General features: G+C 46.3%; 2 protein-coding genes across 2 annotated transcripts in view; one reads left to right on the forward strand and one right to left on the reverse strand.

Moving 5' to 3' along the window:
• The window catches only part of GCN1 (GCN1 activator of EIF2AK4), a 66,868-nt gene extending 49,938 nt beyond the window's left edge, over positions 1 to 16,930 (reverse strand). The window contains exons 1-19 of the mRNA XM_083589551.1: positions 16,853 to 16,930; positions 13,805 to 13,907; positions 13,515 to 13,578; positions 11,976 to 12,107; positions 11,492 to 11,600; positions 10,524 to 10,622; positions 10,143 to 10,277; positions 9,352 to 9,420; positions 7,740 to 7,848; positions 6,661 to 6,735; positions 6,095 to 6,223; positions 5,195 to 5,245; positions 4,498 to 4,596; positions 4,199 to 4,372; positions 3,942 to 4,094; positions 2,820 to 2,912; positions 1,983 to 2,058; positions 1,468 to 1,627; positions 140 to 329 (exon numbers count right to left, since the gene is read on the reverse strand). Coding sequence (XP_083445677.1) covers positions 140 to 329; positions 1,468 to 1,627; positions 1,983 to 2,058; positions 2,820 to 2,912; positions 3,942 to 4,094; positions 4,199 to 4,372; positions 4,498 to 4,596; positions 5,195 to 5,245; positions 6,095 to 6,223; positions 6,661 to 6,735; positions 7,740 to 7,848; positions 9,352 to 9,420; positions 10,143 to 10,277; positions 10,524 to 10,622; positions 11,492 to 11,600; positions 11,976 to 12,107; positions 13,515 to 13,578; positions 13,805 to 13,907; positions 16,853 to 16,870 — 2,038 coding nt within the window. The 5' untranslated portion in view covers positions 16,871 to 16,930. The remainder of the gene's footprint in view (positions 1 to 139; positions 330 to 1,467; positions 1,628 to 1,982; positions 2,059 to 2,819; positions 2,913 to 3,941; positions 4,095 to 4,198; positions 4,373 to 4,497; positions 4,597 to 5,194; positions 5,246 to 6,094; positions 6,224 to 6,660; positions 6,736 to 7,739; positions 7,849 to 9,351; positions 9,421 to 10,142; positions 10,278 to 10,523; positions 10,623 to 11,491; positions 11,601 to 11,975; positions 12,108 to 13,514; positions 13,579 to 13,804; positions 13,908 to 16,852) is intronic.
• Positions 1 to 16,979, forward strand: part of SRRM4 (serine/arginine repetitive matrix 4) — a 345,117-nt gene that overhangs the window by 282,468 nt on the left and 45,670 nt on the right. The gene's annotated exons all lie outside the window — the stretch shown is intronic.

A 16,979-nucleotide genomic window follows, 5' to 3' on the forward strand; every position in this document is an offset into this window, starting at 1 on the left:
AGGCTCTGTGGTTTAACCCACAGCACCAGCCGCGTCCCCTCTTAGCAAGCCTACTCAGAGTTAAATACCATCTGTACCATTTTCAAGTAGTTCTCCTTCAAAGAATAACATACTGGGAGCTTTCCCCTCTCCTACTCACCTAGAGAAGGGTGATTGCTTACTAGCAACATTTCCAAGGCTAACTTTTCCTTCTCCTCTGGATCGCCTTCCAGCCCTGACACGCAAGAGATCATGCACAGCGTCTCCTGGAGGACACGAGGAGGGATGTAGGTCTTTCCTTGTTCCGACAGCTCTCCTGTCTCGGTGAGCAAGGCCTCGGTGGGCAGTACCTGACGAATCATGAATATAAATGCAATAGTAAGACAAGTGCTGGAGTGTAGAGAGAGCAAGGTCGATCCAAGTCTTGTAGAGTAAAGCACACCCGAATGCAGCAAGAGTCTGACTTCTGGATCAGGCTAAAAGGCCCATCCAGCCCAGGATCCTGTTCTCATAGTGGCCGATCGGATGTCTGTGGGAAGCCCGCGACCCGACCTGAGTGCATCAGAAACACTCTCCCCCTCCTGTAGTCCCCATCAACTGGCAACTCCACTGAAGCTCAAAGTTATCTACTTGCAAAGAATTTGTAATCCAATTATCTGCTGAGGGTATTACCCAAAATTACTGAGATTGTTTCAGGGTTATTTAGCCAAGATTTTTAAAGTCAAATCTAAAACTACTTAATTGTACTTAATGGTGGCTAATGGATCTTTTAGATGTTTTATGTATTTAATATGTCTGGATTATCAATGTTTTACGGATGGTTTTCTTTTTTTTTCTCCTTTACAGTCTTGTTGTCTAAATTATCCAAATAGCCGATGTCTATGGGAAGCCTGCAAACCAGACCTGAATGCAACAAAAACAATCCCCTCTCTTGCACAATATTGCATAGCAAAGCAATGGATGTAAATTTTACCCCCGTAAAGGTAAAAAAGGTAAAGGACGGCTAAGTCCAGTCAAAGGCATCTATGGGGTACGGCGCTCATCTCGCTTTCAGGCAGAGGGAGCTGGCGTTTGTCCACAGACAGCTTTCCGGGTCATGTGGCCAGCAGGACTAAACCACTTCTGGGGTAACAGAACACCATAACGGAAGGCAGAGTGCAAGGAAACGCCATTTACCTTCCTGCCGCAGCAGTACCTATTTATCTACTTGCACTGGCGTGCTTTCGAACTGCTAGGTTAGCAGGAGCTGGGACAGAGCGACGGGAGCTCACTCTGTCACGGGGATTCGAACCACCAACCTTCTGATCGGCAAGCCCAAGAGGCTCAGTGGTTTAGACCACAGCGCCACCCGCGTCCCCATGAAGTACGCTCCCTCCAGCAGCGGAGACAGAACCTAGCCATCGTGGATATTAGCCTTATCCTCCATGGACCTCAGGATGGAGGGCTTTAAAAGGCTGGACCTCGTCCCAAAAGTTGTATGGACTTTACCTTGTGAGAACTGAGCACTACTTTCAGCTCTTCTAAGAGCCCATAAGCCAACTTGAACCCTCTGGGCAAAGACAGGAGCTTCCTCACAGTCTGCTGGGCGAGCCTTCGGACACACCATGATCGGCTGAGGAGGACTGCAGCCAGGGCTTTGTGATATTGCCTGAAAGCAAGAAAAAAAGGTAGAGGGGAAGGAGAGAGAGAGATAGGAGGGAGGAGAGCCATGCGTCAGGGGCACAGCATCTGATTTGCATGCAGAAGGTCCCATGTTCAATCTAGGGCTGGGAATGTCCCAACAGGAAACCCGGAGAGGCTGCTGCCAGTCAGTGTACACAGTACTGAGCTAGATGGGCCAATGGTCTGATTCGGTATGGGGAGGAGGCAAGCAGTCAACAACAGGGTGATCATGACCCAAAGCATACCAGCCTTTTGTGCAAAGTTCTGGGGGTGCCCTCACCCTCAGAGGAAGGTTCAAGAGTTTGATGATAAGCAAGAGAAGGAGACCAAGCTATACGTACTGGACTTTAGCACCAGGTAGTCGATGCTCATGGTCCAAGAGGAGGCGTTCTGTCAGCTGCAGAACTGTGCACATTGCTGCAGGAGGGGAGGAAAAACACAAAAGGTGTGGAAACCAGCCTTGTTGCATTCACCATACCTTTCCTTGCATGTAAATCACAATCGTAAAGTCATTTCCCCAAGAGAATCACAGCTTTCCTTTCAAAAAAAGCAACTTAACAGCTACAAAAGGTTTGCCTAAGATATTGTAGGCACAATATTCAAATAACTTAAAAACAAAAAAATTAAAAAAGAGGCACTTGGTTGATTTACATGTATTCTTTTATAGCAGCTTAGTTTTATCGTCATCATAAAGGACTGGATCTTTTGGATCCAATAAGTTTATGAAAAGACTGAGGATTTTTTTGTGATGTTCCAGAATAATATGCTTCATGACAATGTACAACCTTACACTGTGTTTAATTTACTATGATGTTATCAGTATTCCCATATGTTTTCAGTTGATTTTTTCTTGCTAAAGATATTAACTAAAAAAGACATCTGATCCCAAAGAACAAAGAAACAAGAGAGGCAGAACTGTGCGTATTAAGCCTTTACAAGCAAAGACCTGGGCAACACAATCCATTGTGCAAGTGTACTAAGGAGAGATGCAAAAGTTAGTATCCCATCTTCTTTGTCCACAAGGCAGACTAACCTGCCTCACTCAGCTTTGCCTACAAGCAGTAGAAGAGGAGAACAAAAAGTGCCCCAAAGCTCCAAAATACAGAAGCCTGTCCATCTTAGGAAACCCTTTTGCAAAACCTGAGGATGACCCCTTAAAGCAAAGGCATCCAGCTCACCTTCCTCTGATGCAGACTGCAGGAACTTCTCAGAAGTGAAAATCTGCTTTTTCTCATCCAGAACGAGGGGCCAGAAGCTGCTCAGTTTGTTCTCTGGAGCGGAAAAGAAAGAGATTGTGGCCATGTAGATAACAAAAAGAAGAGGAGGCAACCAGCCCTGCAGGCACTGCTTATATAAAGAAAGCTATACCCTATTATTTACTATATTTATATACCACTTAGCATGGAAGATCCTAAGTGGTTTACTTACAATAAAACTTTATTTTTTCTATTAACACAGTACTATAAGCAAAAATAAAAACACATTGATAAAAAACAAAGGGTTGTATCCAACACTGCAAAAACAGTGTATTGTTTGCATAATGGGATTTCCCCTTTTCCTTCTACTCTTCCCCTGCGTGCCCCCAAAATCTGCTCCAACCACGGAAGAGGAGGGGGAAGTTCCATTGTGTAAATGAAACAGCTGTGCTGGATACAACCCAAAACAACTAGTAAAATGAATGAAACACTGCAATCAATCTTACAACCCAGGGCATATGGAATCATAGAATTGGAGAGGACCAATTCCTGAGATGCAGGAATCTCAGATGGCTGATCGGCAGTGCCACACTTCCATAGAAAGGTGGGGAAATGGATGGTGGGAGGGAGAATGGTCTGAGGCCATTGCAATCCAATGAGAGCCAATGTTGGTGTAGTGGTTAGAGTGTTGGACTAGGACCTAGGAGATCAGGGTTCGAATCCCCACTCAGCCATGAAGTTCCCTGGGTGACCTTGGGCCACAGCCACTGCCTCTCAGCCTAAACTACCAACCTCACAGGGTTGTCGTGGGGATTAATTGATGGCAGGGGAGAGAACTGCGTATGCCACCTTGAGCTCCTTGGAGAAAAAGATGGGAGAAAAATGTAACAACTAAATATATAAATCCACAGGTGCAGAACGCAGGAAAGTGAATCACCACAATTGTCTCTGAGTAATAATTCTGTACCAGATCTTACAACTGTGAAGACCGCAGGGGTGGGCAAGGAGAAGAGAGAGGAAAAAGAGAGACACCTGAATTATGTTCATCTGTACCTATTGTTCCTTCACCCCATCAACTTGTTTCTAAACATCATGGGACCTTACCTATTTGTGCATCAGCTACCGAGAGCCTACAAATCAGCAAGGCTGCTGCCACGCCTTCCGTCACCAGGGCAACCTGAGTGCTCTGCGCTGCTGCTTTTTCAACCGTCTGCATCAGCAATGGCAGCAAGTCTACTCCCTGCATAAGTACGTTGCCTGTGGAAGCAGAAAGAGAAGTCAGGGAGGCCTTTCCCCAAAAACCTGCTATTGGAGGGGATTGCACAGACACAGGAATGGAACTAGAAGAGGCTCTTTCTTGCCTTTGAAGGATGCCAGCATGCACTGAAGATACGCATGTCTTACAGCGGAAGTGCAGGTTTTAAGGCTGAAGGCTTTCTTGAACCATTCGACCAGCTTCTTGGGCACTTCGGTGGTGAACCGATTACACCAGAGTGCGAGGACAGAGATGGCGTGCACCAAAGTGCCTTCGTGGACTGAGGAGAGAGAAAACGAAAAGAAACTGGGGCAAAGAAAGCAACCTGTCAATCAACAGTGTGCTTTTCACAATCACGTTCCAATCACTGAAGTCGACAGTGTGCAACAAAATAAGACACCTTACCTTCCTGCTGAAGGAAAGGGATGAAAAGTTCTGTTATAGTTCCGCTTACAACTTGGTTTGAAGGCCCAGAAACTGCATGGTGGCTACAGCTGCCGATCCCTAAAAGCAGAAAAACTCCCTTGGTTAGAGCTACATTTCCTTTTGGCATTTCGAAAGCAGGAAAGAAAAATACTCTGTATCTGCAGGAACATACTGAAAAGTCTTTTCTTTAATTTTCTTTTTCCTTAATTTTCTTTTTGTAGTATGAGATTGTAAATTATTTGTGTAAGTGTGTAATTTAAATTAATAAAGCTTATTTAATTTTTTTTTTAAAGTCTGCTGGATCACACTCATGGCCCATCATGTCCAGCAGCCTGTTTTCACAGTGGCCACCTGGCTGCCTTTGAGAAACCTGCAAGCATGACCTAAGCTCAGGAACTCTCCCCCCTCTAGCAACTTGTTATTCAGAAGCTTTACTGTCTCTGACCACAGAGCCAGAGCATAGTCATCATGGCTAACAGCCCAACTTGTAGCCTTATTCTCCTCCATGAATTTGTCCAACCCTCTTTCAAAGCCATCCAAGATGGCAGCCATCACTGCTTCCCATAGGAAGCAGTTCTACAGTTTAACTATGCATTGTGCGAATAAGTACTTCATCTGTCCTGAATCTTCCAACATTCACTACAACTTTAAGGCAATCCAAGATGTCTTCCCTTACCTGAGAGGACACTGATTTTCTGTGCCACAACTGTTAGCTTTCCCTCGGCACCTGTCGACAAGAATTGCGGGTTAGCCGTAGACTCAAAGTTTGAAAAGACATAAAGCCCAAATTTTAATGCTCTGAATGTGGACAATCACATCTCAGCTTAATAGGCCAAGATATTAATGAGCTCTGGGTACCAACAGGGAAAAACTTTGCCTCTCCCTTCTTCATGCAAACTAGGGCACAAGCCTAGAAACCTGCTGCATAATCAGCGTCCGATTATGTCTAAACCAGGAAATCTTGGGGGTTGGGGGACACCACCAAAAGTGCCCCCTTGGAAGGCTTTCTAGGAACCATGAAGAGGCATGAGGTTTCTGAAGCCAGATGTAGAATGGGAATATGCAACTAAGTCTGCTCCCAGCTCTCCTGACCTTGGCCATTCCTCAAATCCCACAACTGAGACACCACAAGCAGAGATTAGGTGCACTGCGAAACAGGGCAGAGGGCGATATCCAACTAAGGCCATATTCACAGCTTCGTTTCTGGGAGCTGTAGTTTGTTCTCCTCCCAGAGCCACAATTCCCAGAGTTCCCTGGAAAAGGAGGACTGGTTGCTAAGCCACTCCGGGAATTGCAGCTCTAGGAGTGAAACAGGGGTCCCCTGGAAACTCTCAGCACCTACAGCTACCAGGATTCTTTGGGAGAAGCTGCGACTGTTTCAAGTGACACCACTGCAGTTTAAAGGTATGGTGTGAATTTAGCCTAAGTCATACGCAGAGCAGCCCCATTCAAATCTATGAACTTAAGTTACCTGCCCGTCAGTTTTGATGGGTCTACTGTGAGTAGGACTAACACTGCTTATCTCCCAGGCAAGGTGCAAGTGACACGAGAAAAGGGAATGATCAGAGCCACTCACCTCCCAAAATGGCAAACAGGTGTCTCCCAAGTGACTCCACTGTTGATGGGTCGCTGCACTGCCGAGCCAAGTTCTTCAATGCTACAATAGCCTCGTCCATCAGCTGAGAACTGTTGGATTTCAACTGGCCTATAAAATCAAAACACAAACACTCAAATCTTTGGAGCTGTATGGAAGCTTACAGTTATCTTTACTAACAACTGGGGTTGGGAATAAGAGACATGGACATGATTACTGCAGCCTAGTTCCCCTCTTTGAAAAACAGACACGCCCTATCTTTTAAATGTTCTCTCCACCTATTAAAAATTGGTCCCCGCCAATCACGAAAAGCTTGGGTCGCTTACTCATTGCTTCCTTCTCCTTGAAGACTAGCGCCCTCTCCTCCCAAAAAGCACCTGCTTGGAATGGCAAACAACCACCAGGCTTCAAGTGCTTCAAACCATTCTCAATTGCTCTCACTATAACAAAGCTCCACTCTCAAAACAGTACAGGATGGTACTGATAAGAGCAGCAGCAATAGAGGGAAATTTCTGCTGGCCTCTGTAAGCGCAGACAATGGAACTTACCAGCTAGACCTTTCACGATGTCCAGAGCATACTGGCTGAGATCGAGGGTCACAGACGCCAAGAGAGAGGAGATAGCTGAAGACAGGAAGGAGAGAAATGTGTTACCGTTCATTAGCTTACAGGCTGGCCGGGGACCAATCTCTGAGAGTCCACAACAGCAAGCTTTCCGTAAGATAAGACGTGCTGGATCAGGCCTATGGCCCCATCTAGCCTAGCATTCTGTTCTCTCACCCAGCAGCCACCCAGGTGGGAAGGGAAGTCTAAAAAAGGGACATGAACACAAGAAGCACTCATGGTCGATGCACAAGAACCAAAATAAAGTAACTGGGAACTACAAAGAAGCTGACACTTGAGATGCCGCTTCCTAAAAAATGAGAAACCTGTACAGTGGTACCTCGGGTTAAGTACTTAATTCGTTCTGGAGGTCCGTTCTTAACCTGAAACTGTTCTTAACCTGAAGCACTACTTAAGCTAATGAGGCCTCCTGCTGCCGCTGTACCGCCAGAGCATAATTTCTGTTCTCATACTGAAGCAAAGTTCTTAACCTGAAGCACTATTTCTGGGTTAGCGGAGTCTGTAACCTGAAGCGTATGTAACCTGAAGCGTATGTAACCTGAGGTACCAGTGTACTAGGGTGTGAGAGAAACAATCCAGCAAACTGTTAACCCCCTGGTTGTTATCTACTTGCAGAGAATTGTATACATGATAAGTTGCTTTTTAATACTGTGAATTAAAAAAAAAAGCACAGGGCATTTGAAAAGATTCTGAGTTTATGTAATCCAATGAAACACAGAATTCCAATGCATCATCGGCATGGGACATGTTCCCCCCACAGATAAACAGAATCTGTACCTTAACCCAAAAACATGAAAGGCCTATTGCATAAACTTAAAACAGATCCACCCACACAGGGACATCAAGAACCAAATGCTGCTTCTCTAACCCAGCTGGAGCTCATTCTTGACCCCCATGCAATGAAGAGCCACTATGTGGGTCTCAGGTGCTGACAAATCAGCTTGGTGCAAACTTCCTTTGCAATGTACCCCCCCACACCGCACATGCTTCCACTGGCCACTCACTTTCAATTGCGTTCTCAGGACTCCGCAGGAGGGACTTCTGCAAAGCTGGCAAGACGAGGTCCTTGAATTCAGTATGAGACACATAGCGGAGCAGAGGGGCACAGTTGTCCTGCAAGAAACCCACCCGCTTTAATGCAATACACGGATCGGGATCCTTAGTGCAAATGTTACTATTGCTGCTCTTGTTACAATTTATTCATCGCCTTCCAAACTACCGCCCAAAGGCAATTTACACTTAAATAATTAAAAAATTCCTTCCAGTAGCACCTTAGAGACCAACTAAGTTTGTCATTGGTATGAGCTTTCGTGTACCTGAAGAAGTGTGCAAGCACATGAAAGCTCATACCAATGACAAACTTAGCTGGTCTCTAAGGTGCTACTGGGAGGAATTTTTTTATTTTGTTTTGACTATGGCAGACCAACACGGCTACCTACCTGTAACTTAAATAATAAAGAACAGTGAAATAGCCACTTGCCTGGTCACCTAGGGAGAGCACAAATTCCCATCCAGGAAAATGACTTCCAGTCAGTAATAATATGGGTGTTTAACTTACAAGTCAGGAAGACTATGATGGCACCTAGCATAACTGTTATGACGACTATGATTTTTTACCCACTCTTCACAAAATCCCAGGGCAGGTAACAGAAATTCAAAATGCAATATTATGACCACGTGTTGTTTTTAAGTAAGGATTGTTTCTAACGTCTGTATTCAGGCAACCCTGTTTAGGAAAGTTTGTAATGTTTGATATTTTATCGTGTTCTTAATACTCTGTTGGGAGGTGCCCAGCATGGCTGGGGCAACCCAGCCAGATAAGCAGAGCAGCATACAAAAATTCTTCTTATTTATTATTATTAAGCTGAGCAAAGCGCAGAAACGCTGGAAACCATTTCATAGCCACTTTACTCCATGGCTTTCCAGTCCTTTTCTCCGTATGTATGCCTGACAACTAAGGAAAACAGTCCATTCATCTGATAAAGCAGGCCCGAGGCCATGAAACCTTCCACCACAATAAATTTGCTTGCCTTTAAAGAGTACAGTGGTGCCCCGCAAGACGAATGCCTCGCAAGACGGAAAACCCGCTAGATGAAAGGGTTTTCCATTTTGGAAGTGCTTCGCAAAACGAATTTCCTATGGGCTTGCTTCGCAAGATGAAAATGTCTTGCGAGTTCCTGCGGGGTTTTTTTCCTTTTCCCCCCCTTTTTCCCAAGCCGCTAAGCCGCTTATCAGCTGATCCGCTAAGCTGCTTAACAGCTGATCCGCTAAGCCGCTTATCAGCTGATCCGCTAAGCCCGCTAAGCCGCTAATAGCGCTAATCCGCTAAGCTGCTAATGGGCTTGCTTCGCAAGACGAGAAAACCGCAAGAGGAAGAGACTCGCGGAACAGATTCTTTTCGTCTTGCGAGGCACCACTGTACCAAGATACTCTTGTTTTGTGTTTGCTGTGGCAGACTTGACCCAGTGAGCTAGCTAACTATTTTTGACTGGGGCCACAATCCTAACCATGTCTGCTCACAGAAGTAAGTCCTATTGAATTCAATGAGGCTTACTCCCACTGTGAGTGGAGTTAGGATTGCAGCCTTAGATGCTCAAGGCTAGGAGTTTCCCTCACCAGCAGGTGCTTCTGAGGTCGTGTCTTGCTCATTAGGATGTTCTTCATGTAGAAATCAAGGAGGGCGCTCTAGAGAAGACAGAACACCTGTTATAATCATTCAGCAATATACCACTACGCTGGACAAACAGCAAGAGTTTGCTGTAGCAGTTCACCAAGGCTACAGAGTATCTGCTTAGAGGCTTGGGACCCCACTGCTGCTTGAGCCCCCACCCCCTTCACAGACACAGTTGCAAACACCATCCTTATTTCCCCAAAAAGAAGTGTGCAAGAATTTCTGGTACTTGATGCAACTGGTACTTGATGCAACTGGTACAACAGACAGGATTCTGAACTTGAGGTGCATTACTTTTCCAGATATTAAAAGGTAGCATCCCCCAGGACTGACACCTCCCCCACCAGAAAGAGCCTCCAAATTCTTAGAATCCGTCCAAAATCTTAGAATCGGTCCGAATAAGGCTCACCAGTTCCCTGCCTTCGCCCCACAATTTGGCCCAGCCACACCAACCTGCCCTACGAAGGGAATTCTATAAGATGTTGCTGAGTCAAAGGGGCTATGCAAGCCCAAACAATCTGCTTGATCATCAGCATGGGCAAAAACAGGTCACTTGACGGCATTGTGGGTTGGGGAGATAAGGATGCAAGCCACTGACTGGATCCACTTCTCCACAACCTGCTTTAAGGTCCCACAACCAGCTGATTCTAACCCTGGGTGCAAGCTCAATCCATGCCCCTGCTGGCAACCTGCTAACAAGTCACATCTTTCTCCAAGGCTGCCCTGAGGTACTTGCCTTGTATCGGTTAATGACGTCAAGTTCTTTCTGAGTGGTGCAGAATTGCACTAGTAGGCCCAACATGCCTGCGTAGCCTTGGCTGGCTTCAAGGCTGAGAATAACAGAGAGGTACTGATCCACCAGCCCAGGGTTCTGAGGAGAAGACATCAAATCAGAACAACCAAGAAGCTAATTCAAGGAGCTCAAATTGGGGGGTAGCAAACACGGGGTTCTCCATATGTTGTTGGACTACAACTCCCACAATCTCCAACTACTGGATATGCTAGCTGGGGCTGATGGGAGTTGCAGTCCAACAATGATCGGGAGGGTTCCATGCTGGCCACCCGTGACCTAAATACTCAGAATCTGTGTCATGCTCTCAGAAGATGTATACGACACCTCTTTCCACAGCCTGTTCAATTTCTTCACAGCCCCGTCCACCACCGGCTTGCGAGAGCCACCCAGAACCTCCAACAGCAGCAGACACTGAACTTCCACCTGTTTAAAAAGGAGAGAACGAACCAGTATAAATTATGAGGAACCTTTGGTCCTCCAGATGTTGCTGAACTCCAATGTAACTATGTACTAGAAAAGTATGGATGGGGTCTCTTCGACGAACTGGCATGAAAAAGTATGGAAATTTGCACTTGTTGAACACACCAATAAAATTAGAATGGCACAAAGTGCAGAACGAAAGGACCCCTTTATGGTTGATTGACATAGCTTCATTCTGTAAAGAACCCCTGGATGGTTAAGTCCAGTCAAAGGCAACTATGGGGTTGCGGCGCTCATCTGGCTTTCATGCAGAGGGAGCCAATGTTTGTCCACAGACAGCTTTCTGGGTCATGTGGCCAGCAGGACTAAACTGCTTCTGGTGCAACAGGACACCATGACAGAAATCAGAGTGCACAGAAACACTGTTTACCTCCCTGCAGCAGCAGTACCTATTTATCTACTTGCAGTGGCATGCTTTCGAACTGCTAGGCTGGCAGGAGCTGGGACAGTGCAACAGGAGCTCACTCCATCGCAGGGATTCGAACCGCTGACCTTCTGATCGGCAAGCCCTAGAGGCTCAGTGGTTTAGACCACAGTGCCACCCGCGCCATTTTGCTTCATTCCGTATACAGTGAAGAATGAGCATAAAATACTTCATACAAGCATTTTTGGTTGCTTTACTTTCTGCCATTCTTTGTGGACCTATGGAATCTGGATATAAGATGTGGACTTGAATGGATGTCTGATTGGGATCTCATGCAGAGGGTGTGGGTAATTTTTCCCATTTTTGCTTTTCATTTTTGTATTTTAATTGCTTTGCAATACACACGTATACGATGCATTAACAAAAAGTGGAGGTCAAGGTTTCTTACTAGTTTCTCCCAGGTTTCTCCCTGTCTCTTCTCATGTGTGGGGAAGACGATACGAACGAGCAGGCAAGTCCAGGAGAGGGCCTGCAATGCTGCAGATCCACTGCTTTTGCTGCCACAGAAAAAGCGAGAAGGAAATGAGGCCTCAACTCAAGAGTTATATTATTGCTCTCCTGAGTGCAACAAAAGCTGAGCCAAAAAACTCCCAACCTGTAATATCTGTGATATAATAAGTTACAAGGTTTCAGCAGGAAGCTACAAGGCATGCGGTGATTGGAAATGAAGAAGCATGCCAACCCAAAAGCTTTTGCAGGAGCAAACAGCATTGAAAGCAGGAATCACAAATAACTGCCCCAGCACCGTTACAAATGCAAATCGTCACAAATGCACAATAAAGAGGGTGTCTGGAGGGGCCCTGGGAAGCAGACAGCCACCTTTTCAAGAAATGGTTCCTGAAGATGCCATGGCACTGAATTCCAACTCTCACCTGGGTCCCCCAGACTTGCTGCTGATCCCCGAAGACTGCAGGGACTGCAGAAGGTTCTTGGCAGTTGCTTCCGGCTGACATTCTGCAAGCTGCTGAAGTGCTGCCTGGAGGGCTCTGTGGGAGGCTGCATCTCTGATGGGGGAAGAAATTGGAGGGTTTCAGAAATAATCGGCTGATATCCTTAAGGTTCTGGTTGCAAGCACCTTCCTGCCAGCCTACATTATTAACAAGCTACGTTTCAACTGATTAACCTATTAAGGAAAATTTAAACAAATCTGCGTAGTATTGGACCTCAATATCCATGTCTCTTTGAAACGGAAAGACATGTAACGTAATTTTTCAATTAGGTAAACAATGACGACTACTGGGTTGTTATAAGGCAGTCTTTTAAAAATAGTTATTTCACTGAGCATGGCAAATGTTTACATCAGGGATGAGGAACTTCCGACATAGGGGTCAAATGTATACCCCCACAAGCCTCTCTATCTGGCCCTTAAAACTTTTACCAGGCCCCATATTCTTCCCAGACCACACCCATCAAACCAGCTCTGTTTTGCTTTCTTTGGGTGTTTTTGCCTATGCTTTGGAATATGCCCTTGAATTCTGATAATGCCTCTTGCTTCCCTGGATGGAGGATGGAGCAGGGTGCATGCAAGCGTGTGTAATGTACAAATGTAAGATTCACATTTGTTGCTCTGCCTGCCTGTCGAGGCAGGAGTCGGGAATAGGTCAGGAATAACTCACAAGGTGTTGGGGAAGTTAACTCTTTATTCAAAGAAACAAAACAGCTCAGGCTTAGGGAGCACAGCAACTCTTCCCAGTAGGTCTTGCCTCAATGAGGCAGTTGTGGGGTCTCCCCCGCCCCCCGCCAGCTCCCTGAAACTCCTCCTCCCCCAGGTTATTCCCAAGCACCCTGAGTCTCCTCCACCTTGTCTGTCTTTGCTCCGCCCTCTTCATACCTCTTCTGGTTCTGGGTGACCAAGGGGGAAGGGAGCTGGTCGCAGCAGGAGGGGGAGACCCCCGGCTTATTCAGCAGCCTGTCTGATCTCTGCCTCTTGGCCTCCTCTTCTCCAGCCTCCACTTCTGGACTGCTCTCTGCCACAGCCTCTTTCTGCTCACTAAACCCAGTTACCGCTTCAGCTTCCGACACATTCTCTTCCCAGTCTTCTCCCTCTGACCACTCATTGTTGTCCCACCACCAATCCCCAGGCTCTGAGTCTTTTTCCCATCTGGTGCCTCCTACCATTTCCCTGCATCCAGCCAGTCCATGACACCACCTATGGCATGCAGCCCCCTGGAAGGCTGCCCCAAAAAGAATCTGGCCCTCAAGATTAAAAAAAAGTTTCTCAACTTTGATTTACATGAATCAAACAAAAATGCCAATAAACAGCTATCACAGAGGGAGGGAGGGAGGGAGGAGAACACCTCCCTCATGTCCCCAAACATTGTTAACTTTTCCTCAGAGAGCAGCTGTTACAAGCCCTTATTTTGGTTAGTCTTTTCTGAATATCTTCTGACACTCCAAGCTCACACTCTTACCTGTATCGATGCAGGGTGAGGCAGAACAGCTTACAGAGGCCCTTCACGGCACCTTCTGGAAGATCTGGAACAAGGCAGAGGGTTTAATGATCTTTGTATTGATGTGTGCATTTTATAAAATGTGTGCTGCCCTGGGAATCTTCAGATTGCAGGACTTTGTTTCATATTCTGTAGAAATAGATGGATATGAAACAACAAGCTTTTTTTTGCTTCTGAGTTTGCAATGAAGGGGCCAAATTTCACCCAGAGATTTCTAGTGACTGAGCCTTTCTGTGGTGCAATGTGAATACCTTTCCCAGTGATGCATCTCGCAAGTTCATTGAGGATGTCTCTTCGTTCCTTCACACTGGATGTGGTCACTTTCACTGCAAATCTCTTCAGTGCTTCAGAAACCTAAACGGCCAGTCGGGGTGGAAGGAGAGAAGGGTTTCCAGTTTAGTCCTCTCCAGATGTCCAATGTACATCTACATTAGAGCTCCTTGGTTGAACTAAGACCCTGATCCTATGTTTTTTTTTCTTCTGGAGAAAAGTTCATTGAGACTTACTCTCAGGTAGGTGTGCATCAGCTTGCAAGCTTAACATGTATCAGATCAAGTTGCCAGTTTCACCTGAAAGTGTTTTTGACTGAATTCCTTACTACTCATTATTTCTTTGTAGTGTACACACGTATACACACACACACAGAGCAGGCAAAGAAAACAAGGGATAAAGACTCGAAAGAAAATCAAGGGAAAGGGAAAGGTCTTAATACAGTATCAAATTTTGAGAAAGATATGACAGACAGGTCCTGGGTCTGCCTCCTAGTGAGCCAACAACTAGTAGGAGCCAATCAAGAAAAAGAGAGTAGAATTTAATAAAATAAATGAATAAGACCCTTGGATAACTCCTCCTCCTGACATAACACCCTTGGTCAGGAAAACAAGCCAAGGCAGAGATGGATGACGGGGTGGCTGTAGGTCAGAAAGCAGAGTATGTGCATTGTATGCAGAAGGTCACAGGTTCAATATCTGGCATCTCCAGACAAAGATGGAAAAGACTGCTATTTGAAACCCACAGCATAGACATTATACTGAGCTAGACGGTTCAGTAGTCTGACTCAAAATAAGGCATCTTCCTATGCTCGTGTGTGTTGAAGGGCCAGAAAATCAGTGGCAAAGCATCTGTTTTGCATGCAGAAGGTCCCAGGTTTAATCACAGGCATTTCCAGGCAGTGCTGGGAAGGACTTCTGTCTGAAATCCTGGAGAGAGCCACTGCCAATACCGAGCTGAGTAGACCAATAGCCTGTCATGGTATAAAGCTCTTTCCTGTGTTTTATCCCATTTTATCCTTAACAACTCTATGAGCTTGACCAGGCTGACTCCTAGCAGCTTGCTCAAAGCCATCTATGCGGTACAGAGGAGGTATTCAAATCCAGCCTATTTCAGGCTGAGTCTGTCCACTAAATGTTTCCAGTTCCATCTGCTTCTATTCTCCCATAGCTCTACCTGTAGGTCTGGTTTCCCTAGCAACCCAGCAGGAAAGTCGCAATGCAGTGTATTCCAGTGGTTATAGTTTTTGTGTTTTCTCAAATTTCATTTGCTCCAAGAGGAACTACGCTTAGCAGAAAACACAAAGGTACCCAACAGGTTTGTCACATTGTCACCACATAGGAAGCTGGCCTAAACAGAGTAAGATCTTTGATTCATCTAACTGTGGTGTTGGCAGTAGTCAGCATGGTGCCCTCCAGATGCTGTTGGACTCCAACTCTCATCAGCCCCAGCAAGTATGACCAATGCTCAGGAACTATGGGAGTTGGAGTACTACAACACCACCTCAAGGGCAACATGTTGGCTAAACTGAAGAGGCTATTCAGAACCTCCAATGGGAGTTTTTCCTAGGCTAACAGAGAGGACTGAACTTGGTATCTTCTGAATGGAAAGCAAGTGCTGTGCCACTAAGGTATGCCCACTGTCAAATAAGAGACTGACAATTGGAGCCTGAAAATAGTGAACTAGTGGTAAAGGATGCAGCTCAATGGTGACGCATATACTTTATATGCAGAAGGCTCCAGGTTAAGTTTCCGGCATCTCCAGGTAGGGCGTTGAAAGACTCCCTGTCTAAAACCCAGAAGAGCTACTGCCAGTCATTGCAGACAGATAACGCTATGCTAGATGGACCAATGATTTGACTCATTGTAAGGCAGCTTCCTATGCTTCTATTTAAAACCAGTCTTTAATTCAGAACCATGAGAACTAGAAACTGTGGCTCAGTTACACAGCATTTTTTCTGCATGCAGCAGCTCCCAAGCTCAATTTGTTTTTAACTATTTTCAACCCTACATTTTAAAACTCTTATGGTGACGGGCAGGTAAGAAACGGATGCAGGGGCAGTAAAATCCCTGGCATCCCTAAGTACGTCTCAGAATGTCTTCTGTCTGAAACCCATTCTGCACAGACAATATTGAGCTATATGGACCAATGGTCTGAGGGTTCAACCACACTCCTCTTTGTTCCGTGTTTTCTGGGCACAGGTCTGGGATTTCCAGGTCCATGTCTAAGCAGTGGTGCATTTTTTGTTTGTTTCACTGCCATGCCACTTTCACCAGGAAAACCCAGTTTTATCACTGCATCAGAGCAAACAACAATGCGTGGGGAAACCCAATTGCTATTTGTTCTAATTTGGTGGTAAAACGCAGGTTTCCCCAGGGAAAACGGGGGGGGGAGGGGGAAAACCTGCTCCAAAATGGACCTGGAAATCCCAGATCTGTGCCTAGACGCAAGGCACAAAAGGAAGTTTGGAAGAGCCATGAGGATAAGGCAGCTTCTTATGTTCCTGGGGAGCGGTACTTGCTTAACAACAGAGAACCTAGTTTGCATGCAAAGGGTACCAGGTTCAATTCCTGGCAAGGCTTGAAAGAGTCATTGTCTGAAAACGTGGAGCGCCGCTAAGCTAACAACACTGAGCTAGACGGACCAACAGTCTGGTTAAGCGTGAGATAGGCTCCTACTAAAACGAGGACTTTCTCCAGAACCCTGAGGACTGGAATCTTGCTTTATTTTTAGCAGAAGGGCTCTTGCTCGGTGGCGTCTGGCGTGGTAGAAAGCCGCTTCCTATCTTCCTTGGGACCTGTTTCTCCCCCTCTGACAGCCAACAGACAAGCTGGACGGGCTCCAACTATTGACCTCCCCCTCCCCCGGCCCTGCCCGAGGGGCTCCGCAGCTGGGCGGAGGGAGGAAGGACGCGGCCCCACGGCCAGAGAGGGAAGAGGCGCTGCCTTCCGCCCTCGCCTGCCCACAGCTCGCTTCCATTCCTCTCGCCTCCTCGCACGGCCCCTCGCCTCGCCTCAAGCAGCACCCACCTGCGTGTCAGCCGCCATAGCGCCGGCTCCAACCCGGAAATAATTCTCCCTCACTTCCGGGGAGCGTTGGGCGCAGCTTAATGGCGTCACGAAGTTTCTTGCTGAGCTGTTAGAAGACGGAGGGGAG

The sequence above is a fragment of the Podarcis filfolensis genome (genome assembly GCF_964270895.1).
Source record: "Podarcis filfolensis genome assembly, chromosome: 16".
NCBI lineage: Eukaryota > Metazoa > Chordata > Lepidosauria > Squamata > Lacertidae > Podarcis > Podarcis filfolensis.